The 24,760-nt window shown below is 41.5% G+C and overlaps 2 protein-coding genes across 6 annotated transcripts in view; one reads left to right on the forward strand and one right to left on the reverse strand.

Moving 5' to 3' along the window:
- Window positions 1-14,712, forward strand: part of plcg2 (phospholipase C, gamma 2) — a 31,960-nt gene extending 17,248 nt beyond the window's left edge. The window contains exons 19-33 of one of the 2 annotated variants that reach the window (XM_083973351.1): window positions 1,877-1,999; window positions 2,077-2,257; window positions 5,921-5,989; window positions 6,078-6,187; window positions 6,304-6,400; window positions 6,498-6,570; window positions 7,354-7,526; window positions 7,841-7,943; window positions 9,031-9,234; window positions 10,095-10,231; window positions 11,107-11,215; window positions 11,323-11,490; window positions 13,446-13,534; window positions 13,660-13,826; window positions 13,911-14,712. In XM_083973351.1, coding sequence (XP_083829477.1) covers window positions 1,877-1,999; window positions 2,077-2,257; window positions 5,921-5,989; window positions 6,078-6,187; window positions 6,304-6,400; window positions 6,498-6,570; window positions 7,354-7,526; window positions 7,841-7,943; window positions 9,031-9,234; window positions 10,095-10,231; window positions 11,107-11,215; window positions 11,323-11,490; window positions 13,446-13,534; window positions 13,660-13,826; window positions 13,911-13,953 — 1,846 coding nt within the window. In that variant the 3' untranslated portion in view covers window positions 13,954-14,712. Of the gene's footprint in view, window positions 1-1,876; window positions 2,000-2,076; window positions 2,258-5,920; window positions 5,990-6,077; window positions 6,188-6,303; window positions 6,401-6,497; window positions 6,571-7,353; window positions 7,527-7,840; window positions 7,944-9,030; window positions 9,235-10,094; window positions 10,232-11,106; window positions 11,216-11,322; window positions 11,491-13,445; window positions 13,535-13,659 lie in introns of both variants that reach the window. The other variant, XM_083973350.1, reaches the window with a different exon arrangement.
- A 1,426-nt stretch (window positions 14,713-16,138) lies between these two features.
- cmip (c-Maf inducing protein) overlaps window positions 16,139-24,760 on the reverse strand; it is a 47,183-nt gene continuing 38,561 nt past the window's right edge. For all 4 annotated transcript variants that reach the window (XM_083973353.1, XM_083973354.1, XM_083973355.1 and 1 more), the window contains exons 16-21: window positions 24,062-24,202; window positions 22,060-22,107; window positions 21,767-21,913; window positions 21,541-21,646; window positions 21,325-21,395; window positions 16,139-20,422 (exon numbers count right to left, since the gene is read on the reverse strand). In XM_083973353.1, the coding sequence (XP_083829479.1) occupies window positions 20,369-20,422; window positions 21,325-21,395; window positions 21,541-21,646; window positions 21,767-21,913; window positions 22,060-22,107; window positions 24,062-24,202 (567 nt within the window). In that variant the 3' untranslated portion in view covers window positions 16,139-20,368. The remainder of the gene's footprint in view (window positions 20,423-21,324; window positions 21,396-21,540; window positions 21,647-21,766; window positions 21,914-22,059; window positions 22,108-24,061; window positions 24,203-24,760) is intronic.

Consider the following 24,760-nt stretch of genomic DNA (forward strand, 5'->3'; position numbering starts at 1 on the left):
ATCCCTTTAAGCACCATCTGTGGGACTAGAGTTAGCACAACTCTTCACCCACTACTGTGGCTCTGTCCCTCACCGTCACCTCCTCCTGCTGACCTCATCAAGAAGTCGGCTGGGGATGAAATGGGGGAAGATGATAAAAATGGTGAAAGGTTTTTGGAGCATCTGCTATGTTTGGGAACTGAAAGATGCAGACTTAAGCTGAAGCTCCCCAGAGTGAGTGTAGTCACAGTGTCAGCCTTATCAAATGTTTGAAAGTGTTTGAGTGAAACGAAGTGAAAAGAAAATACATTGATTTTGATGTGAAATTGCTCAGATAATAACATGAATGAATATCAACAAATATGAACAATTACAGGATACAGAAGTAAAGCTGGGAAAATACATGCTTTACATGATGCCTGCCTGTTATTGCAGAAACAAAGCTCTTTGATTAACAAAGTGTCATGATATTGACATTGTTCAGTGACATAATCTTCACAAATGAACACAACTGCTCTTGAAGCTTCAGTACAATCAGCGGGAATGAACAGCTTAGCCCATAAACCAACGACTCCACGGTCACATGACTTCACTGTCAGCACCACAGTTTCCTCCTTTCCTTCCACAAAGTTTGCAACAGTTTGTAAAAGTGCTGGTATGAACATAGCAAGGCTGTGAAGGCGACTGCTGCGTGCATCGCTTTTCATGTTGTTTTGTTTAACGTCCCTGACGACTTCTGTGGTCTCATTTGAATGGGCCTTCTCAAGAGATGTGAGAACTCATAAGCAAATCAGAACAATTTACTGGCATTTTATGTCAGTATATAGCAAACATGAACATGTCCTGAGTTTGTGTAATCAAACCAAAACCTCTTGACTTCGGGACACAGGAAGTGGAAGAGTAAAAAAAAAATCTTATGTCCTGTCATAGGATTTATTCCTGCAGCAAATCATTCTACACATTTCTCTTCCTTGTCAGTCACTGGCACACAATTACCCACAATGCAAATCAACAGATGTCACATTGTTTTACAATTCAGCATGTTATGCTACAGCTGCTAATGGATCCTACCCAGCGAGGCTATGAATGTGGCAGTTATCATTCTCTACAGGACATACAGAGTGTAGATATGAATCTTCTTATCTCACCTCTTGCCTCACTGCCAGTAGCAGCTCAGGCCCAGAGAACCAGACACAGACACACAAAGTCAGGCTGATGCAAAGAAGTTGGTTGAAAAGAGGCTTCCAGGCAGACGAGAGGGCAAACAGGAAACAAGTCACTGAATGTGAGAACAAAAAACTGACAATCCAACGACAAGCTGTTGGTAATGTCAGGTTTAAATACTGGCTGGGGTTGCTGGGGAAACCGGGAACAGGTGAGGATCAGAGAATGGCAGGTGTCGAGAGGGGGAAAGAAAAATTGTATATACTAAGTATATACATATACTGTACTTGTTTTCCTCATCACTCTGAACAACACCCAAGCCCTGACAAAGTTCAAAGGTTAAGTGATATTTATAGTGATACTGTAGAATCTAGTCCAGTAGAGAAAGTTTAGTCTTTGACTGTTACTTTGGATTCATGTCTCACACTTCCCCCCCCCCCCCCACACTCTTCAACCACGCATGCAGGGCTTCTATTTTTCACTTTTCACTTTCACCTAAACACCCACAGACACACAGTAACTTTTTCCTTTCAACTGTCTTCAGTTGCTTTTGAAATCATTTACCAGTGTATGGAGCAAAACAGCTCCTGTATTAAAGCTCAGTTCTGTTATGTCACCCGACTCTCCACTGACTTGTAACATACCAGCGTTGATAATCTTGGAGGAGATAACATCTCCTACAGACACAAACATGCATAATGTAACTCTTGTTGTGTGTGTGTGTGTGGTGCAGGTGGTTTTACAGCAACCTGAGCCGGGGTCAGGCAGAGGATTACCTGCTGAGGATTCCCAGAGATGGAGCTTTCCTCATTCGACTGAGAGAAGGAGAACCTGACTCATACGCCATCACATTCAGGTGCAGAGAGGATTTTTTGACTATTTTCTGTCATGACTCTGTTTGTTTCTGTAATAATCGAGACATCTCTCTTTCAGGGGTGATGGTAAGGTGAAGCACTGTCGGATAGAGAAGGAGGGCAGCATGTACCTGCTGGGCACCACTACAGAGTTTGAGAGCCTGGTGGAGCTCGTCAACTACTTCAGGAAGAAGCCGCTGTATCGCAAGATCAAGCTACGTTATCCTGTCACCCCTGAGCTGGTTGACCGCTTCAGCACAGTGAGTCACAGTAGGAGAGAGACAAAGACCAAAAGAAACCATAAAGGGACATTGTGTAACTTCTCCTGTTATCTATTCACGAAAATTGATTATTTGGTTCAAAAGTCTGTTTTTCCATTAATCAGTAATCCCCTCATCAACAATCTGAAGTGTTCCAGTCAGCTCTGAATTATCCGTTCATATCATTCATATCTCCATGGAGCGGGTAAGCTCGGTGCTGGCTGCCATGTGGTGTCGCCATGTTTTTACGTTCAGTGGCAGCGTGACGGTAGGAAACCACGGAAACTCAGCGGAGACACCGGAGCTGTCGGCTCAGGTCGAGGTAGCATCTGTGAAAAGTCACCGCGGTAACGCAGTGAGGAGGAATGGAGCGTTACACTGATGCTGCATTCACCTGCAGTCGGGCAGACGGCCGTCGCTAACAAACCAGATGTCATTTTAGTCACAGAAGTCCAGAGAAAGACGGTAAAACGTGGGTCAGGTCAACAATACCACATCGCCATGACAACATATTGTCACGTGTATTGTTTTGCCTCGTGCTGACGGACCACTTGTTTACATAGAGGCTTGTTTATGCCGTTACGTGCAGCGGCTGTTGTCCGTCTGCCGTCTGCCCAATTTCACGTGAATGCAGCATGAAAAATACGATTGAGTTGCTTGTGATATACAACCACAACGCTAGATGGAGGAATTCCTAGTGTACCTTTAAGAGAGAGAAGAAGAAAATTGAGACATGATAGAAACTTTTTTTCAAATGGCTGAAATATATTTATTATAGTGACCAACAAGTCAGAACAAATGAATACAATCCACTGAATGTATTCCACTGAGGACTGTTTATCTAACAAAAACCGAGCTTTCATTTTTGTGGAGATGAGAAAAATGAGAAGTCGACGTGATAAGATGAACTGCGTTGATGTCACTTCCCTCTGATGACAGCCTGGCAAAGCAGTGATATTATCTTGTGTTTATCTCGGCCACCGTGGTCTGAAGTCATATGACATTTGCTTATGGGCCGTGCTGTGCATAGGATGGAGTTCAAGGGGAAAACAGACTACAAATCATATCAGCTACAATCAGCTAGAAAGAGAGGCGAGCTTGAGGCTGCGTTTTATACAAATGTTACATACAGATGGGATGAGGACTTGCAGGGAGCCATTATCCAGGCTATAATACTCAATATGGGCAGTCAGGAAAACAGAGATCCACGCTGGCACGACACTGAGCCCCCCATCCCAATCTCCCTGACTTCATGTCATGCATTTCTACACTTTCCTCACTAGGGTTGGGCATCGTTTAGATTTTAGCGATTCCGATTCCGATTCCGATTCTCTATATCGATTCCGGTTCTAAACGATTCTCGATTCCGATTCTTTGAGGTGCAGGTCAACAGGTCACAACTTATTTCACAGGATATTTTTTTATTTGACAAACTCTTCACACAGGCCATTTTTGCATGCATGCTTGGACTTCAAACATACATCTTACACAGCTTGTAAGACCTCCAAAAGGCCTCCAAAAATAGATTTTGCCAACTATGGTATTCAATTAAAAGGGAGGGTCCCTAACTGTAACTGAAACTTGGCAAGCAGTCTAACATACAAAGAGCTGCAGAACAGGTGACTGTATATGCAACAAAATAAAACAAACACTGGAGCAGTCATGATGACAAATCAAAAACTGTTTTTGTTTAAGAAGATAATTATGTCTGCCTTCTCAGGCTGAGGAGGTCTGTACACTAGTGACGCGCGGTGCCGGTCAAGAAATGTTTACTTTATTTGCGGTGCGGGGCGCGGTGGGGCGGGTCATTAAAAACACTGATGATGAAGTCCAGAGTGTGTTATCAGGGGCGCGCTGATGTTGACGGGAAAGCCGGCGGAGGTGTGAGGGAACCGGTGAGACGGCGGCTGGGAGCATCAGCAGAGCGGGGTTGGTTTCAGTGAGAGGAGAGAGCAGAGCGGGGGGCCTGCTCTCTGCCCTCTCCCTCTCGCCCTCTCGCAGACCGGGGAGAGAGAGAGGCGGCGGCCGCGGCGGCTGCACTCGCTGCACTGTGACTCTCTCACTCCTCACGAGCTCCACACTGACAAGCTACCGGCAACACAGCGCCTCTGTCTGCCCTTTCAAAGTAAAACGCCGCTGTCTGACGTTTAATAGCGGCGGGGATGGTTGTGAAAATAGATGCGGTGGTGCGGGGCGGGTCAAATTACTTCAAACTAGTGCGAGCGGAGTAAAACAAACAAACTAGTGCGGACATTTAGGAACCGATAAAAAGAATCGAAATGCAAACGGCTTCTTAACGATTCCGGAACCGGACGTTAGGAACCGGTTCCTATTTGGAACCGTTTTTCGGTGCCCAACCCTATTCCTCACTACTGTATGCAAATTGAGTGAAGAAGTAGACTGCACAACAGCATACAGCACACCCTTCACTCCAGGTCACTATTCTCTGTGTGTATTTGTCTTAACAAACACAATTTTCCTTCTTGAATCTACAAAGTCTGATAAGATGAGGGCAAATCTTCTGGCTAATTTGATTTGCCTGCTTTTTTCCCCCGATGTCTGACGGGAATGAGCAGAACACAGAGGTTTTATACTCAAGCAAATTGCTTTAAGGTACATAAATGAATACTTACACAGCATTAATGCAAGAACAAAATCGACTTGCCTAACATAAAATTGAATGACTGCAATCAAACATTTAACATTAGCCCACCATTTTCTTTCAGGCACATGTCACTATAACTCCACTGATTGGTTTGAAAAGGAGTGTGTATCTTTTTTATCTTGTAGTTGCCCAGTTATTAGCAGCTTCCTCAGAAAAGAGCTATTGAGAAGACGGAGGTGTAGCCGATGTCATATCTGGCCCTCTGCGTTGTGTTTCTCACGGCCTGCCCTAGGTGGGGTTCGATCCCACGACCTCCCGCACCGGAGGCGATGATGCTAACCTCTTCGCCAAGAGGTTGACAACCACTTGGCGGGTTGGTTAGCACGTCTTTTATGGGTGGAGTGAGTGCACATGCACGTGTTACAGAGGCATTCAGAGTTCAACTTGTAGCGCTGAAAACAAACGCTCTGCAATAATACCAACTACTGTACCATGAGCTTGCATCTGGAATGATTTAACATGTTCAGTGACGAGAGACAGCTAACACAGGACACAACCAGACAAATTTACAAAAGAAAAATTACACATCACATTACTATAACCGTAATAACTAGTCATTTTCATAACTCTGCACTGACAGGCAGCAGTGGGGGAAGCAGCCCTGTGCATACATGTTGAGTCGATGTTAGATAAAACTTTGACCTGCTGTGGCAGCACTAGAGGAAAAGAGGAATGTTCAAGGGCTTGCCAAAGTCCGGAGGATTGATCCTCTGGGATATCAGCCTTAAATGTCATCCAAACCAACTGATGGAGTAACCACACCACTAGTCTGGCTGAAAATGTACATTTAAAATCATAAAAACAGAAACTCTGTGATGTCTTCATAGCTGTACTTACATGTTGTAACCAGTAATATAGTCATCGATCTTTAAATGAGTGGCTTTTTATTTTGTACACTAGTTTGGCTCATCTTCTGGCATTTAAGGTAAATACCAGGTGGATGTATCTGGTTGTAACTTTTGCTGTAACTTAACCTAACAGTGAACTGTTCTTCCCAGGAGAAAGACTGTGCCTCTCTCTATGAGGTGAAGACATATGTGGAACCCAATGAGATTGAACCTTCACTGGTCTGTATTCCATTGTATATCTTGACCTGTCTATATACAGTTTCCTCAGATAAAGACATTCATGATCATGTGTGTTTGTCTCCTTTAGCCTCAAAGTACAGTCAAGGCTATATACAGCTACCAGGCTAAAAGGCCAGATGAGCTCAGCTTCAATAAAGGAGCTTTGATACACAATGTAACAAAGGGAAACAATGGATGGTGAGTACACACACACACTGGTATCTCCTTATCACATTTATCTTTATTTACATTAACACAGATACACACTAATATCACACAGACATCCACATTGACGTGCGTCCTACTTACTGCAGGTGGAAAGGTGACCATGGTGGAAAGTTACAACTGTTCTTCCCGTCGAACTATGTAGAGGAAGTTTCCAACAACAAACAACCTGACAACAGAGGACAGGTGAAACTCAGAGTTGAACTTGGACTTTATTTGACTTTAACCAGCATGGAAACTGACTGAAACAATTTGTATGTGTTTGTAATGTGCATTGAAACAGGACATGGAAGATAATCCACTAGGTGAACTATGTAAGGGTGTCGTGGACATCTCCAAGTGCAACATACAAAACTGTGAGTGCAGATTATTTTTGTGTCTGTTACTACAGTAGTTAATCATATGAATATGTTTTAGATGATCATAATGCAGCTGGGTGTTACCTAGACACATACTGTCAAATCTAAAGCCCTGCACTTTTCTAGATTAAGCTCTAAAATACAAGACTTGTTGCTTCTTCTTCCCTGTCATTTTCCGCCACATTGCTTCATTTCCTGACACCTCTACCACAATGCTGTATGTCAGTCAGTAAAACAGCACAAACCCACTGGAAGGAGCATTTGTCGCATCATCACTGTGCCTTAACTTGTGATTTTCCCTTGTACCGGTATCTGAATTTCATGCACATGCACCAACAACCCTGTCAAAGCTTTGCTGCGCTTGTGGTCACAAACCTTTAAATTCTTTTATATCCCAGTATATGATCTATGCATCAACAGCTAAGCCCCACTGCAGTGTACCTTTCATTTTTAACTGTACTGTTTGTCTCACACATCTGACCATTATGACCTGTGAGATGTGGGGAAATAAGTGCTGAATACAAAGCAATGTATATCTGGGCAGGCTTAAGTTTTCCAAACAACAGGAATCATCATTCTGATACGCTGTGCATACATAGGTACCTGTTATACTGTGTGTCAGCTAGTGGTGGACAGTCGATCAGAGAGATGGGGCTTTCCAGTGGCTTATTTTCTTCATGACCTTGTCATTTACCATGGCATTTAGGCCACACCATACCCAAGTGAGGTTTTTATATGGTTTCACCTCACTGTGCCTCTCCCCTCCCTCTTTGTTTTTAGTGAAGAGCGGTAAAAATTGCAGGCCCCATGTGTTGACCCTGCAGGATAAGGAGCAGGACAGTCTGCAGTTCGATCTGGCAGCTGGTTCGGTGGAGGAGCTGTTTGAGTGGTACCAGGTGGCCTGGGACATCACTCAGAGAGAGATGAGCAAGCAGTACAATAGGGAACAAGAGGTTGGTATGTCACTGTGAATGACAAAATGTGTATTGGAGGGAGACACCTGAATAGCGGGAACTCACGGGGGACATCTGCACCGTGTTGTTACACAAGAACTCTGACGGTCTGGAAAATGAGGTTGTCTCATTGTCAGTCAGCTCACATTGTGGTTTTGCATACTGTTAGTCCATGTAACATTAGTTCAAAGCAACTCAAAGCTCAGCGTGTGACTGAAATAGACTACGCACTATACAACCACAAAAGACTGTTTCACTGGTGTTCTGTCGGCATCACTGAGCAAACAGGAAGTGGTTTTTTCGTCCAATGTCAGATGAGACAGCAGGTGGAAGTGGAGAAGAAGGCAGAAGTTGCTATGGAGATGTCGGACCTGGTGGTCTACTGTCAGCCTCGCAGCAAGGAGAAGGACCGCTTTGGTAAACACATGCACATACACATACTCAACACAAAGACCTTTTCACACCTCCACAGTGGAAAAAGACTCAGACCGCTGCAAGCTGCATGTGGGCCAGCTCCAGCCTGTCAGTCAACCACTAATGTTCATTGTTTGATTAGAAATGAATTTCTGCTACAATAAATCCCATAAACTGCAAAGAAATTAAGAAAATTTGTAAAAGTTTTATCTCACTGACACATTTTCACTGAAGCGAGAGGCCTTTCTCACTCACGCTGTCTCTCAGCACACACACACACACACACACACACACACACACACACACACACACACACACACACACACACACACACACACACACACACAGAGCCTGCTCAGCTATGTATCACATATAGATGGGGACTTGTACAGTTTTCCAGTACAAACACAAATAGAACATCATCAATTCAAACTTCAAAATAAAACACAACATGTCTAAAATACGAGACTTTAAATGTTTAACTTGTTATCTTTGTCGGTTAATTAGCTGAATATAAACTGTGTAGCTGACGCACAGCGCAGAAATGTCCAAACCCACAGAAAGTTGTAAAAACACATGCAGTAAATACGCACATTACCATCTGAGCAACTAGAGTTCTGTTGAGTTGATGATACAAATGGCTCAACAGTGTTTCAACCCTTTATACTCCACACCACGGTTGTCTATAAAGTTTGAATAATTGGTTTTCAGAAACATTCCTCTTTTTATTCTTAATATAAAGGTTAATTGTGGTTCAATTCTCACAGTGATATGTTTGGAAGAGATTGATCAATAAAGTTTTGAGAAGATGTACATTTTGTCTATCAAGAAAAAATCACATTGTCACAGTTATTTCATGGGAGGAGGCAAAAAAAAAAGAAATACAAATTTTATGGGCAACTGTGTATTTGCATTCTATAACATTATTATCAACATATAAACATAAAAATGTTAACAACTAACAACCAGACACCAACATGCAGCTTAAAGCATGTGAAGCTTAGTCTAGTTGATTGGCCTGTTGTGTCCTGTGTGTTGATCCAGTCTGAAAGCAGCTTGTTGTGTCTGAGCCTGACTCTTGTCTCTGCAGACGGTTACAGCTACAAAGAGATCCGCTCCTTCGTGGAGAACAAGACACCAGGAAAGAGCCGCACCAAGGACTTCCTGCAGTACAACCGCAAGGCCCTGAGTCGGATCTATCCAAAAGGCCAGCGTGTAGAGTCCTCCAACTACGACCCTTTTCCATTGTGGAGTGTTGGCTGCCACATGGTGGCTCTCAACTACCAGACTGCAGGTGCAGTAGTTAATCTGGACTGAGCTCCCAGACCAGATGTAGCTTAGTTTAGTTCAGCATAGTTTAGTTTAGCTTAGCTTAGTTTAGCTTATTTTAGTTTAGTTAAGCATAGCTTAGTTTAGTTTAAAGCTATGGTCGACGTTGATAAAGATTGGTCATTATTATTACTGTAACATCATTTAGATTAGATGGTGGTTATGGCCCAATAGTAGGACCTACACAATGTGAAGAGCAAAAGGAACGAAAAAATCCATTCTCTCTAGCGGCAAAGAACTTGACCAATGTCGGGGGGGGGGGGGGGGGGGGATCTTTCTCGTCGTCTTTCACAACGTGGACCATAGCTTTAATTTGGTTAAGAGTTATAATTTCAATGTTTTCCTTGGCTGATTTCTCTTTCACTATGTTGGAGTTCAGTCAGCTGCTTCATCTTTCACCTGCACTTCTCATACAAAGCTGCCGTCTGGTTGGGTCTTATGTCATTACTTCCTCATTGGTCATCAGCCTAATTAGTGACAGCCAATGGCATGAGCGTGGTCTAACTGTGTACTGTATAGTTCACTGGAAACAAGTAAAACCTAATCAGGAATGTGGCCTGATTGATAAACACCTATTAAAGATCTTCCACGTAACATAATTGTGATGTTCTGTTCAAGTGTCTCAGTAGGCCATGGCCATGTGACAGTGAGCCAACATGGAGGCAAACTGACAAAGACAAACTGTGTCTTTCTTACTGTCTCCAAATGTGGATCTGCAATAGCAATGTATGAACCTGGCAAATGGGATGGGAATAAGGGGCGTGGCCAGTATGAAACTAAGCAGAGGTTCTTAAAATGAGTGTGTGTGTATGTGTGTCCACCTAGATAAATACACCCAGCTGAACAGCGCCCTCTTCAGTGTGAACGGACGGACAGGCTACGTGCTGCAGCCTGAGTTCATGCGCTCTGATACTTTCGACCCTCACCAGGAGAAGAGCGTCAAGTACAACATTGTAGTAAGGGTATGTCTACACACACACGCACGCACGCACGCACGCACGCACGCACGCACACAGATCATTTCAAGGATAAGTTTGGATTTTGATAACTCTTCTGAAAATATTTAATAATATGTTGTCATTATTGGTAGTTGAGTCTAGACCAGGTTTAAGACTAAAACTAAAACTAGCCCTGAAAAAACAATTTAGTAAACTGAAAAAAAAAGAAGACAATTTTTCCAAAAACGAGAAATAAAAACGAACAATGCAAAACTAACTAAAACTAAACTGAATTGCAGATAACATTAGCTTAGTTTTAGTTTTCTTAGAGATGGCTAAAGTTGCTGGAAGAAAAGGCCACAGCTTACAGTAACATGGGACTACTGCTAGTACAACCCACAGGTAGATTAGAGTGAAGGTAACATGAAGACTGATGGGAACATTTATGGGATGCAACTAAAAGGGAAAAATCTCACAAATTTGGAAGTTCATCTTCAAAAAGCCTCACAGAGGCATTCTTCTAAAACCTGAAAAACAAAAACTAAGACTAATAAAAACTAAATAAAACTAGTAAATTCCTCATAAATAAAATAAAACTGCTTGATCACTGACTAGAACTAAACTGAAATTAAGCAAACTGAAAAACTAATGAACATTTTAAAACTATAATAACCTTGGTCTAGACAGATTAAAATTGAATCTACAATGAAGTTTTGAGAAATTAAAGGTGAATACCGTCTATACTCTCTGTACTAACTGTATTTTGTGACAGTCATCCTGTTAGAGGGGCCAGATGCTGAGTGACTGATATTTATTTAGTAAAAATTAGTACGGGAAGAATATTTTGGTGGCTGGTCTGCAGACAACTTCCTTACAGCAGCTGCGTTTGTCCTCTGCAGGTGATTGCTGCCAGACACCTGCCTAAGCCCGGCCGCAGCATCGCCAGTCCGTTCGTAGAGGTGGAGTTATGTGGACACACAGATGAGAAGTTCAAGACCATCGTCTACCGTAAGTAAAAGGGAGGAGTGGAGTGGGAGGTCTATGGACAGACAGAAATAAGAAAAGGCTTCATAGGACTTCCTGTTGAAACCTCGCTGCTGTCCTGCCACCTGCAGGTGACAACGGTCTGAACCCGACATGGAAAGCCCCAGCAGAGCCCATGATCTTCACCGTGTACGAGCCCGAGCTAACCTTCCTGCGCTTCGTGGTCAACGAGGAGGACATGTTCTCAGACCCCAACTTCCTGGCTCAGGCCACATTTCCTGTCAAAGGCATCCGCTCAGGTGAGAACACACTCACTCACACACACTAATATATCTCCTTTTCACTCTACTTACAGTAGCTTATTGTTTTTCAGCTCGAGTCTGAGATAGTTCAGATTATTGCAGGTTATGAATTCACACAGTCTAAAGACTTTTACACAGGAAATATCAGCTATTTCTAATGATGTACACAGCATGTGGCCTTCACTGCAGAGTGAAAAGTAATCTCAGATCTCAGTGAACATCGGGCCTGCTTTTAAAACTTCTGTTACAAATTGATGAAGCCCAATGTGCCTCAGAAAGTCTGTATTATAAAACAACAACATAACTCTGACCACAATACATTATTAGATTGTTCCTTCAGCTGTGTCAGAAACATTACACTGTTACAGTATCATGAGATAAGTCTGAGTGGTGATGAGATGATGAGTGGAGAGTAGAGAGGAAAAATCTAAGTTCTGATACGCAAATTTGGAGTCTGCACTTTAGAGGGGAAATGTCTCTTCTAACAATAATTAGACATGTTTAACTTGTGACATGTGACAGAGGATTAATTCAACCTTAACCTGCTTATAATTAGTAGTATTGTTCTCATTAATGTAGCGCACTGGGATATTCATTGCACACATTGAGTAAATGTACTTACTTGTGGTCTTTGTCACCACCACTGCAACACACCTCCTTAGTTTTGACTTTATTAGAAAAAAATAAAAGTATATACCATGGTTTTATAAATGCATCTGGTATTATAATCATTGAAGCATGTGCAGAGCTTCATACAGCATAGTACTGTTTGCATGCTGCCCCAGCACCTATCACAGGGTCAGGACAGCCTGTGTGTGGCCTGTGAGACAAGACCCAGGGACATGAAGTCTGATAAGACATCACAAAGCTTCACTCTGCTCTGAGATGACATGTTCCTCATTTCATTTGTATCCAATCAAATGAGCATAAAGATGCTGACAGCCCTGCAGACGGAGGGTATTCCAGCAAAGAGACAGTGGAGACGTGTCATGTACAGTACACTACCTGATGGATACTTCAGTGTAGCACGGCTCACAATAAAGTGCACAAATACTGGGATGAATTGGTGATCAGTGGGGACAGGTTTAGGCAGTGGTGGACAGTAACGGAGTCAATTTACTTGAGTACTGTACTTAAGTACATATCCAGAGGATTTGTACTTTACTTGAGTATTAGATTTCTTTGGTACTTATTACTCTTACTTGAATACATTTCCAAGACTAATATTTTTTACTTTTACTCAAGTTAATTTCTAGGAAGGCTTAAAAGTACTGGTTACTTTCAGGTCTGCTCTTTTTTTTCTAAAATACTATTGGACACAAGCTGTGTTTGTCAAAGAAGGAAACCCTATCACAGTGCAGCTCTCCACTGGGATCTAGGTAAAAGCAGAAATACGTCATCCCTCCCCATAAGGATACCGCCAAAGTAGCCACACTCTTTTTCTAGGTGTTTCTGCAGCTTTATATAACATTGTGGTCATAAAAGCATCAGTGCAGCTGGTTTCAAAGAGTTAATTCTCAGAAACAAGAGTTAAAAGCTCCTTAAATTCATCTAGAAAAAAATATAGTAATTCATTGATGTGAAAAATAAGAAATTTACTCTTACTCTTACTTTTACTTAAAGTAAATGTAAATGCATGTACTTTTGGATACTTAAGTACCTTTAAAAGCAAGTACTTTTTTACTCTTACTGGAGTAACATGTCGACTGAGCTACTTTTACTTGTAACAGAGTAAATTTTGACCAGTAGTCTTTGTACTCTTACTCAAGTACTGGGGTGGAGTACTCTGTCCATCTCTGGGTTTAGGTCTGGAGGGGTTACTATGTAATTTCATGGCAATTTAAAATAACTGGGTTGCAACAATCAAACACCAGTGTGGACGTTTAACTCTGTTGTTTGATTTGACTGGTTCAACACAGTGGATTCAATGTCTTTTTTTATAAATTGAACAGGCTTTCGCTCTGTTCCTCTGAAGAACGGCTACAATGAAAACATAGAGCTAGCATCTCTACTGGTCTACATCAACGTACAACAAGCTGCGGTGAGGACACACTGACACACACACTCTCACACGGGGGGGAGAGAACATCAGTGTTGCTTTACAGACTGTGTATCTGCAGCACGCAGTACTTGACTTGTTGTGATCACATGACTCTGGTCCCTCAGAAAGCAGAGGAGGAGCTGTACTCGTCCTCCAGCCAGCTGAAGAAAAAACAAGCCGAGGTCAGCAACGAACCCTTCCTGTACGACACCCACGCCAACATACAGCGCACGGCCGTTCCTCGCCAACACAACAGCCTCACCAGAGAGTACAGCACCAGCGACAAAAGCAGGTACGCCTCAAACTCGCACTGTGCCGAGGAGACGGGTGTTGATGTTATTCTGATCATTTCCTCTGTGTTTCTGTTGTGTCCTAGGACAAGGGAAAAGAAGATAAACAACAGTAAGTTCTACTCCTGAGGACGCAGCAGAACCTCAACTGTCTCCAAGGATTTGTTATCGGAACAGAGTTTTTTTCAGTTTTCCCCTTGTGACATTTCAAATTTTGATTTTATACCAAAAATGTCAAGCAGCTACTGTTCCCCCAGATAGCTTCCTATTTATTAAACTTGGTGTTCAACATTCTCTGAAATATGTAAATATTGGAAGATTGGCGATTTCTTCAAAGGTCTTCTGGGAAACTGATACTTTGAACTGGTTCAGGCAGGTAGAGGCATCCGCATAGACACCCAGTGTCGTGTCTAATAAATATGCATTCAGTCTGTAATCAAACTGCAACACTGATGCTTGGTTGGTATTTATTGTTACGTAGAGATGAGTGTTCGCTGACTGCGGTAACAGTTGAACAGTTTCACCATTTCATACAGGGCAGAAGTTTGTTCATCTGTCAGAGAGCTTGAGTTTTAAAGTCTCATTTAGAATATTAACTATGTTAAAACAGAGAAAAAAACTGATGGAGTGGACTGCGCAGGCTCCTGTGAGTCTAATGACGTGGAAAGGTTTGTTTTTGCTTGGTAGTTTTTACCAGTGACATTGTTTTATCAGTGTGGTTTACATTACATATCCTTGGAAGTTGACTTATGATTGAGATTAATAGAAGCAGACTCTTTAACGAGATCATTTCATATATTTAATTTGAAGGCATTTCAAGGAAGCGAGCTGATGCTTGTAGCTTTCCTGTGATTCTTCTGTGACCCTCTAATTATTCCAGTCAATAAAGTTTGCTAAGTGTCACCTACGGCTCCATTTCATCTTTCTTTCATAAGTTTTAAAAGTAACTTCACTCGTGCCTTTAGTAGGAACAGCTACACCTACAAGACATAGCAGCAGTGTGTTGAAGAAACAACAGGAACAGCATTAGGTGCTGTGTCAACCGCTCCAGCAGACTCCAGACTCAACATGGGACGTCTCTGTCCAGGAGAGTGGAGTCCTGGGAACAGCCCATACATTGTACAGAACATTAAAACCAATCACCTGTCACATGGGTGAGAGGTCCAGATATATGAGCAGTCTATACAGGCATATCCCGATATTTATAGCCATAATGCAAGGGCAACCACTGTCTTCACTTGCATCATCGACTTGAGCAACAGGCGCAGCATGGCAACAGAGTGCCAGCGGAAGCCAGTGCACCACAATGGGTGCAAGCTACCCACTTCCCACTGCCCCACCACTTATTAAAGCAGGGCACTGGGCCACCACCTATGACTGTGACTCGTTGAACTACACAAGTTTAGTAAGAAGATCCAGCTTCAGTGATGACGTTGCCTCTCAGAAGAGGTGTTTCTATTCAACCATTGGATGTTCTACAGTAATACAAAAAAAACAACCTCCATTATACAGACAAACTCACATACATAAAAATTAAAATACAGATGTCTGTCTATTTATCTGCCTTTCTATCTTTTTCTATTGCTGTTCTCACATTAGGACTTGTTGATTTCCAAAATTTTGATTTCATAATTGGGTTTTACCATGTCTGGTTTGCAGAAAAAAAGGGTCCAAGTTTCTAAATCAAGCAATGAATACACTGATTGGTAACATTTAATATAGCCTGTTTGCTGCTGCTGCTGCTGCTGCTTACAGTAATATTTAAGTGGCAGGTTAAAGCAACAACAACTGGGGAAACCTATCATTCAGCTGATCAATATGGTTGGTCAGTCAGTGAGTCAGTGAGTCAGTGACCTCCATTGTTGGAGTCCAGCCAAAAGCCTGGGTGCTGCTTCGCCTTTGTATTAGTACTGACATACATACAGTAGGCTATCACTTCTAATCTACTTTGCACTGTAAGAAGAAATGCAAGCAATAACTTCACCTTCTTCTTGTGTTAGCTTTCTGCTACTACCTGTTAGGGTTGATTTTGATCCCTGTCTTAAAGTCTAAATGCATGTTGCTATATTGTTGGTGCATGTGCACTCACTGCAAGCAATGTGATGCATTTTACATTTCTTGGACCTTTTACTGTAAGATACCATAAACATTTTTTCAAAAAATCAGAAGTTTGCTGTATTACTGCACAGAACTGTAATAAACCCTGCAACATGTGTCTTCATACACAAAAGCTGTTTTAGTTTTACTCACATTTTCTTGTATATTTCCACCATTGGTCTTGTAACGGTAAAGAAGAACACATGTCACACACAGCTGAAACATATTCACAGACAATTTATTTTTGATTGAAATTATTTAACATCATAGTTGTTATTTTTCCTGTTGAAGATCTTTTGTAGTTTTATTACAACAGCCACAGAGCAGCAGCAGCAGCAATAATAATAACCCAGCAGGAGAAGCAGATCAATGCAGAGAAAGACTGAAAAAGAGAGAAACATGGTGAGCGCTCCTTTTCCAGCTGCCAAAAAAGATGTGACTACAAGGAATCATGGGAAATAGAGTTGTTGTTTTTTCAGTCTGTCAGATTTGTCAGGCTGTGCCACATCTGAACCTGTTCCTTCCATAAGACATGAGCACAGTCGCACACAAGTTGGACATGGTAGAAACTCTTTACAGTTTGTGTAGAAAAAAAAACTGTCAGAGAGAAAAGAGACATGAGGGAGGAATCAGGATGGGAACAGAAAGCAAAGCACAGTGAGCTCCACAGGATACGGAGACATGACAGAACAGAAGAGGTGTTTCTATTCAACCATTGGATGTTCTACAGTAATACAAAAAAAAAAAAAAAAACCTCCATTATAAGTCAACATGCTGGTCCCCACACTCACAGTTTGGACGAGTGGCAGCTCATCAAGGACTAAAACCTATGGGACCATCTCAGTGACAGGCCTTCCCCAAGACTACCACCTGGTTTTAAGGAAGAGTTGGACATTTTGTTTGCTTTAAATGACAAAAGTGATATCTCTGTCATGTCTGTGCGTTAGCTGCCAGTCAGCTTAGCTTAACATAAAGTACAATGCTAGCCTGGCTCTGTCCACATCCAAGTGTCTGTCCAAGTATGAAACCTGGCAACCAGCAGCTATTTTAAACTTGATAAAAAAAAAAGGAGGTTTATGTGCCGGACTTCTCCTTCGCTGATGCCATGACTTTCTGAAATCTTGTTGGGACTTCTTCCCTTCAGTTTTTGCACATCAAATCAGATATAACATGCCAGACTAACTGTTTCCAGTATCTGTGTTCAAATAAGCTGCAGCTTAATGTTAAATTGACAGACATGACATTGTTATCAATCTTCAGTCATATGATTTCTCAAAAACTGTAATGTAGGCTACATGTTTCCCAAAATGTTGAACTATTCCTTAAAGACCTTCAGACTTGGAAAAAAACAAACATCATATACAAAACAAAACTGATTAAAGTCAAACTGAAACATCAGTATCCTGATGTGCTGATACCACTTGAACTTTATACAGTGATAATGGCCGGTACACCTTCGTTATGATGATGTGGCAGGATTAGAACAAAATTCCTGGATAATCAAGAAATATTTGCATTTTTTTGATATGAAAACTTAAATAATGAAATCTCAGCTTGAGGCAGCTTCAGTCTAAAAGTACCAGTATTGGTATGGTATTGGCTTTAAAAAAAAAAAATCAATATCAATCAAACCCCAGATGCCTCGACCAACAGGCTGTGTCAGGCATGGGTAGACCTGGCAACAACCAATCAGAAAACAGTTAGATGGCCTCTCTCCATTTCAGTCCTTAACCTCAGTGAGATAGTGATCAGACCCTTTATTATATTTCAAACCTTTTATAAAACAAAATTACAAAATAAAAATACCAGATGATGCAGCAACATATACATGCAAAAAACAAAAACAAAAAAACAACAACAAAAACAACGAAACAAGAACACAGGAAACAAATGTTTGATTAAAGTAATCAAATCATAGATGTCAGAAACTTAAAAGATATTATGCATTGAAAACATCATTTTTTAGATTACAGTGCACTTTGTGTGAAAAAAACAACCACACACATTAAGATGAAGGCAACAGCAGCCTGCCCATGATGGGAGGCCGAGAAATATCCAGAAAAGAGATGAAGAATAAGAAAAATGGGAGGGATTCAAAAATGGTTCAAAGAGGAAAGGAGGAGACGACTATATACACTGTATATACATCATACAGGATATGAAAGAGAGCACAAGGTCCTAAAGCCAGACCCAAAGATGGCCGTACACAAACCAAGTCTACAGGCCAAACAGAAAACTGTCATGGCACTCAATAAATAGGTAACAAAGCATCTTATAGTGGACGGCATCTGTCTTCTGCTGCAGCCTCTGCCTTGATCAACAAACATCTGGAGGATTCTGGAGGTTAATACAAATAAATAAAATGGATGGATGCAGTCAGAGCGAGGCCGACTGAAATGAGGGGGAGAAATCTGACCTGTCCTGTGTTTTACGGGGCCACGACACAGGACAATCCAACCCAAACCACATAAAGAGAGGAAAGAAATTCTGACATTTGCAGTGTCAGGGCAGTTACCACATCATGTGAAATATTGCCACAATAAACAGGCAACACTTTGAGGGAATGTAGATGGGCAGATATGGCTGAAAGGTGCCTTTTTTTTTTTTTTTTTTTTCCAAACGTTTGTCCCTTATAGCCCATTGTGTCAAAGTATGTACAATAATTTTGTCTCATCTTTTGATGAGAAGTATTTATCCGTACAGCCTAAAAATGTCACCCACGTATGGTGTAATATCATTACAGCAGAACCATTTAAAACATGAGGTGTGACAAAAAGATAAAAAAAAGACAACAATAGGCAGCCCACAGCTCCACTAGAGGCACTGTGATCCTTCATTCAGACCTCAGCACGGAGGGGGGAGGGGGGGGGGCAGAGACGTGAACACAGACGGTGTCAGTGTCTCTCCACAGGCAGGTTACAACAACAGTCAGTCCTAAAACCAATGCACATGTTGGCTTGATGAAACTAGATCACAAAACAAAGACAAAATCTGATGATGTTTGGCAAGTGTCCTTTCTTCTTTTCAAAACCGTCTTCAATTCAACCGTCTGTACAAAAGAGCCAAAAATAGCAGAGGATATGAAAATATACAACTCTCAGCTGGTGATGGGTCTCATTTTAAAGGTCCACTTTAGATTTACTGCAGTCCAATCTACAGGTTTACGTTACCACCATGGCATGGTGCAGAGAGATCCATGTCTGGGCACCCTCTTCGTTGGCTTCTCGTGTTATATGTTGCAAAACAACAGGGCCTGTGAATGTACTTCATTAGTCAGGACAAAATCCAGGAGAGACACAGTTAAGGAGGCTTTAAGGATACAACTTATAAATATGAGGCAGTCCCAGACCACCCAGCTACAGCTACACAACTGTCCAATTAAATAGTCATGGGAGATCTTCATGTATGTACACTGAAAACAAATGAAAAATGTTGCCATCACTGTTGAACTTTCCGACAGACACATCTCTGAAATGTCAGTATTGGGGATTTTCTTCATGTTTTATATAGAAACACACAGTATATGAAAGCACAGATGTTTGGAAAAATATGTTCATTCAAGTTGATAAAAACCTTTTTTTTTTTTCTTTTTGTGTGTGAGTGTGTTATATATGAGGAATAGGCACAGTCTTGCAACTCTTCTTTTCTTGGAGGTAGCACCTCATTTTCCCAATGAAAGACTTTGAAAAAGCAAGAATTTTGACCCTAAAAACTGAAGCCAAAGAGCACAAGAGTGAGGACTGAAGTGTTCAACAGTTCAACACGTCTTTCTGGAGAGCTACATTGTGGACAAGGTCGGAGAAGAACTGGAACGTGACCTGCTGTATCCAGCCTTCGTCGCATGGGGGAGTGGGGGCTCTGAGGGCAGTGGGGTGGATTCAGGGTTTCCTCATGACACGGACACACAGAGATGGGGGTCGGCAGCTGGGGGGCTGGATTTAGACCGAATATGGAAACTGAGAGACCAGATATCAAAGGACAGGGCGAAGGATAAAGGCAGAGAGAGTAAAGGGTCCCAGTACAGCCACAACATAGTGGGTCCTTGCATGTCCTCTGATCACATTGATAAAAACAAGGTCCTTGGAACATTGGGGACAGAAGTTAAGGGGAGCGATGAGGTCCATAAAGATTTTCCACTTAGAAAAAAGCGATGCTGACATAGACAGTTCCTTCCTGGTGATGACATCACTACGGGAGGTGGTGATGTCACCTGAAGGTGACGAAGTCTCCTCCTCCGACCACGACAACGTTCAAATTTGTCAGAGCTGTTCCGGTTACATCAGGTGATCCTCGCGCTGGGATGATGTCAGAGTTCCTCGTTTAATGATAGTGATGATGGAGATGACATCACCGCACAATTTTCATGTTATGTATGTTTCATGTTATGTGTGCATAATGTTTGTGTGTGTGTCTGGTTATGCATGATGGGTGTGTGAGTTTTGGTTGATCACCAGGCCTCTGTGTACCGAACATCAACATCTTTCAAGTTGGGCAGTTTGGCCTGCAGGAAAAAACAAAACACAAAGGGAAACTGCATCAACACCTTGAAACATGGACATTTAACAAAAATAAGCTTCTTTCCTCTCATCAAGAGTGTCACTTATTTCTAAGACCTTTCTCAGACTGCCAGCAGGTGGAAAAGTTAAAATGATGTAACCTTGTGTGCTGATGGTACCCAAGATGTACTGGACAGCACTTTAAAGATGCTGTGCACAGTCATGCACACAGCTCTGGTTAGCCTAGAAAAAGTTACATCACTCTTCTCATCTGAGAGCAAAAAAACTTCCTGATCATTTTAAACATACTTCTTCAGAAAGATTTATGCCATCTGGTCAGAATTACAGGTCTCATGGGGACGTTTTACAAGATGTAAACCACACATCGTAACATACTGTATTAACAAACAATGGCCCATTAATGTACTGCTTTTCTAACACACACTTATCAAGGAATGCTTTGAAATGTGGACGAGAGGTGCTGGGAACAAAACCATCGATCAATACCACAGCCACTGCCTTAAAAAAAAAATGAAGAAGAAGAAACTGAACTGTGTATAAATTGCATGTACAGTTTACATAAAGATACATGGAATAAATTAATGAGAACTCAGTTAATTGTCTCTAGTTTTCTGTTATGAGAGCCAAAATAATGCACTTTGTTCTTTTGGGGTGAGAGGAGAGTCATTCAGAAATTACAGACCCATAAAAACACACCGTGTCTAAATCCTACTTTATAAATCAAGTTAATTAATTAATTTCATTAAAACAATATGCAGATTTCAACTATGTGAATAGCCTACAGACTGCAGTCTTTGGGTCCAGCTTGAGAGCCACAATAGAGATTCAATGTCTATTTTCATTTCAACGACCTATTTAAAGTTGGTGCGAGTCGCCTTGTTGTTACCTTGAGGTCCTCGTATGTGTCCGCTGTGAGCTTGGTGCTGTTCATGTTCAGACTGCAAAGACTCTTCATAGCTGAAACAGGCAGACACTTACAATCAGCTACAGTTAACTTCACTTCAACTCAAGTCTGAGGCTTATTTTCTATTGTTTTCTCACAGATTATACTTCAGCATTTCATGCAATTGATTTGTTATTTGATGTGTGTGTGTTTTCTTACAGCTGAGAGCCAGCAGACCAGCATCAGTGACTGGAGTCTCACACAGGTTCAGAACCTGAAGACAGGCCAGATGCTCCGACAGCAACCTCAACCCTGCATCCCCAAACTGAACAAAGACGGAGAGGGATAAAGGGTGAACACTGAACATTTACATCTTCTAACCCAGTGGTTGTTATGTGTATCTTCCTGTGGCTACTTGACTTTTTGTTGTGTGTTGTGTTTCTACCTGTGTGGACCAGAGGTTGAGCTGTTTGAGCGACGGCAGCTTGATGAGCTGCTCGGCACAGGCACTGGTGACGTTGGTGAAGGCCAAGCTCAGGTTCTCCAAATTCCCAAAAGATCCTGAACTCAACAGGCGGGCCAGATCTGCATCCTGTGGCACGGTGAGGAGGAACATTCATTATTGAAACACTCAAAGTGTTTTTGGTGCGCTGTCTTCTAACGGATGTTGGTCAGTCAGGGCAGAAAAGGTTAACAGTGTGTTTGTGTGTGGCAGAGAAGGCGTCAGCGTGACCTCACCGTGGACTTTGAGGGCAGAGTCAGCCGGGTGGGGCCTCCTTTTCTTTGCTGAGGAGAAGACAAAAAAAAAAAGATGGCGTCTTAGCTGAAGGCCTTGCAGGAAGCTTTTCAGACAGTAGATGGAGTGTGTGAGCAGTCTCATGTCTCATTTACCTATTTCTGATAGAATAACAGTTTTAAACATGATGTCACATGTTTTATCCCTCACTGTGGATTGGGAGAGAAAATCCAGGAAGGTTTATTCTTTATTTTCCTACATGACACCAATGTCTTTGAAGGAAATTTTTTTTGCCAGAGGATATTTGTGCTGCACTAACATCAATTAATAATTCAAATAACCACTACCAGTAATCACAGACTCATTAGAGAGATTAGGTTATAAATCCTCATTTCTCAGACAGATTTATTATTGTAATAATATAATAATTGTTATCTATTATTACATGTACAGTAAATGCCAAAAAATACATCCAGTAACATGACTACCACATTTAGTTTTAAAGTTCACAAGTACCAACACCAATAAACTGGTGGAAAAAATACAGGACTGTCAGTGAGTTTACCATTTTAATCTGTGTCATTAAGTGGTGCAATACAATTTGAGTTTAGTATTATGATTTCTTCATAAAGTCTATTATATAATATCAGATGCAGCACTGTATCATTTTATACATAACATATTGTATGTGACAGATCTAATTTGATCATTTACAACCCTCTGCATCGTGAAGTGATGTTTACAGCGGGACAGGTGTGAATGTGACACTAAGAGGGCAGAATAGAGTTGTGTCAACTGTCCCGCTGTGTTGGATGTGATGATAGAAGACAGTTGAAAGACAAATGTTGCCTGTTTGTTGCTCAGATCCTTCAACTGTTAATCGGTAAAGGATTAGTGTGAAACCGATCACATGTGAAACCTGTACGCTTGATTTGAGACAGGATCCAGATGTGTTGTGTATGAACATTTTAAATCGTATGATGATGTTAGATCTCACACACTTCCTGCTGAACGGGGTCAGGCCCAATTCAGAGTAAATCATGGGACTCTGTGCTTGAAAAAAAAAGCTAAATACAGTTGCTTTCTTCATGTCAGGAGCTTTGCGTGTTGAAATGTATTTACTATAAAGTCAAGTCAAGTTTAAAGTAAAATCAAAAGTCTGAATCAGCAACAAAGCCTCTGTACTTGTGGTTCATGTTACGTGTCTCAAAGAGTATGTTGCATGACAGTCATTCGGTTCATATGTCTGTACAGAGACACATTTTTAGCTCACACATATTAGATTTGTTTGAGGTTTGATGCCTTTTTTAAAGGCCACTACAACATGTGGCAGGAGGAGCAGGGGTCGATAACACATGACCCTTTGTTCTCTCATCCCATGATGTCCATTGGTTTAACTACTGGGACCTGTGACTAGGGATGTCACCATTATAGATTTTCTTGGTATGATTATTGTCAGAAAAATAATCACGGTACAGTATTACGATTATCACGATTATTATGCATCAATTGATTTCTTAACACTATGAATGTGTAAAATCAAATATAGTCAAAATATAATTACATCACTAATCTCTCAATATAGGACAAGTTATTAACCCCCAGGGGAAGTGTTTGAAATATTTAAGTCATTAATTGTCATCTATACCAAATACTTCAGTTCATTTTAATCTTTTTTTTTTTTAATTACAAATAATATGCTAACATTTAAATTCCTATAAATTCAATGTTACATTAGGTAAATGGACCAGTATCTGTGCATTTTCCTTTACTTTGGCGCCACATCTGCTGATATAGTTCCGACATAATCTTTTTCGGAAAGTGACGGTATTTAGGAATCTTTACGATCAATTAATTGTGGCGTTACCGCGATTAATTGTGAAAACAAGTATTCATGACATCACTACCCGTGACCAGCGGTTGTAATAGCATGAGCATGTGTATGTGTGTGTGTGTGTGTGTGTGTGTGTGTGTGTGTGTGTGTGTGTTGGAGCTGTTACTCACCAGCTCTTTGAGTTCTCTCTGTCGATCACAGAGCTGCTCGTACATGCGCAGCCCCACCTGGGTGCTCTCCAGGGTGGAGATGATTTGAAGCTGCGTGTCTTTGTTGTCGATGATGTTGTACTCCAGCATTAGACACAGAATCTGGACACACACCAACACACACATACAGAGAACTGTAACGAGCCACAGCAGGGATGTTACATACGAGCATCAGTTTACATATTATGCAGAGAGCCAGTCGTACTGCTGTGGTTGTGGAGGAGGAGGAGGGGGGGGGGGGAAGCAGTGAAAATGCTGTTGGTTGCATTGTGGGAAATGTAAGGTCCAGCATTTTTGTGGCTGGACTCCTACCAGAAGCACATACTTTGGCCTCTGCTGCTTTGATTCTGACCAGTTCTTCAAAATATGTCTTCCCATGTAAAACTGGCTCATTAGAATAGTTTTAATTCAGTCAATTTAACCCTTAATGTTGGATCCACTGTTCTGGGGACTAGTCCCTCAGTTAGGTCTGATTTGTTAAATCATTCAACATGTAACATAATGTGACTCTGCTCTGAGTGTATTTGGATTTTTAATCGGACAAAACATCAGTCCTGGTCATTTGTGACAGTTTGTTTCTATATCCTGACATAAACTACTCTTTAATTGAAGAAATAACTTTCAAATCGACATCGATTTGAAATAAATGTAAGCACAACC

The sequence above is a fragment of the Trachurus trachurus genome, assembly GCF_905171665.1.
Source record: "Trachurus trachurus genome assembly, chromosome: 6".
Taxonomy (NCBI): domain Eukaryota; kingdom Metazoa; phylum Chordata; class Actinopteri; order Carangiformes; family Carangidae; genus Trachurus; species Trachurus trachurus.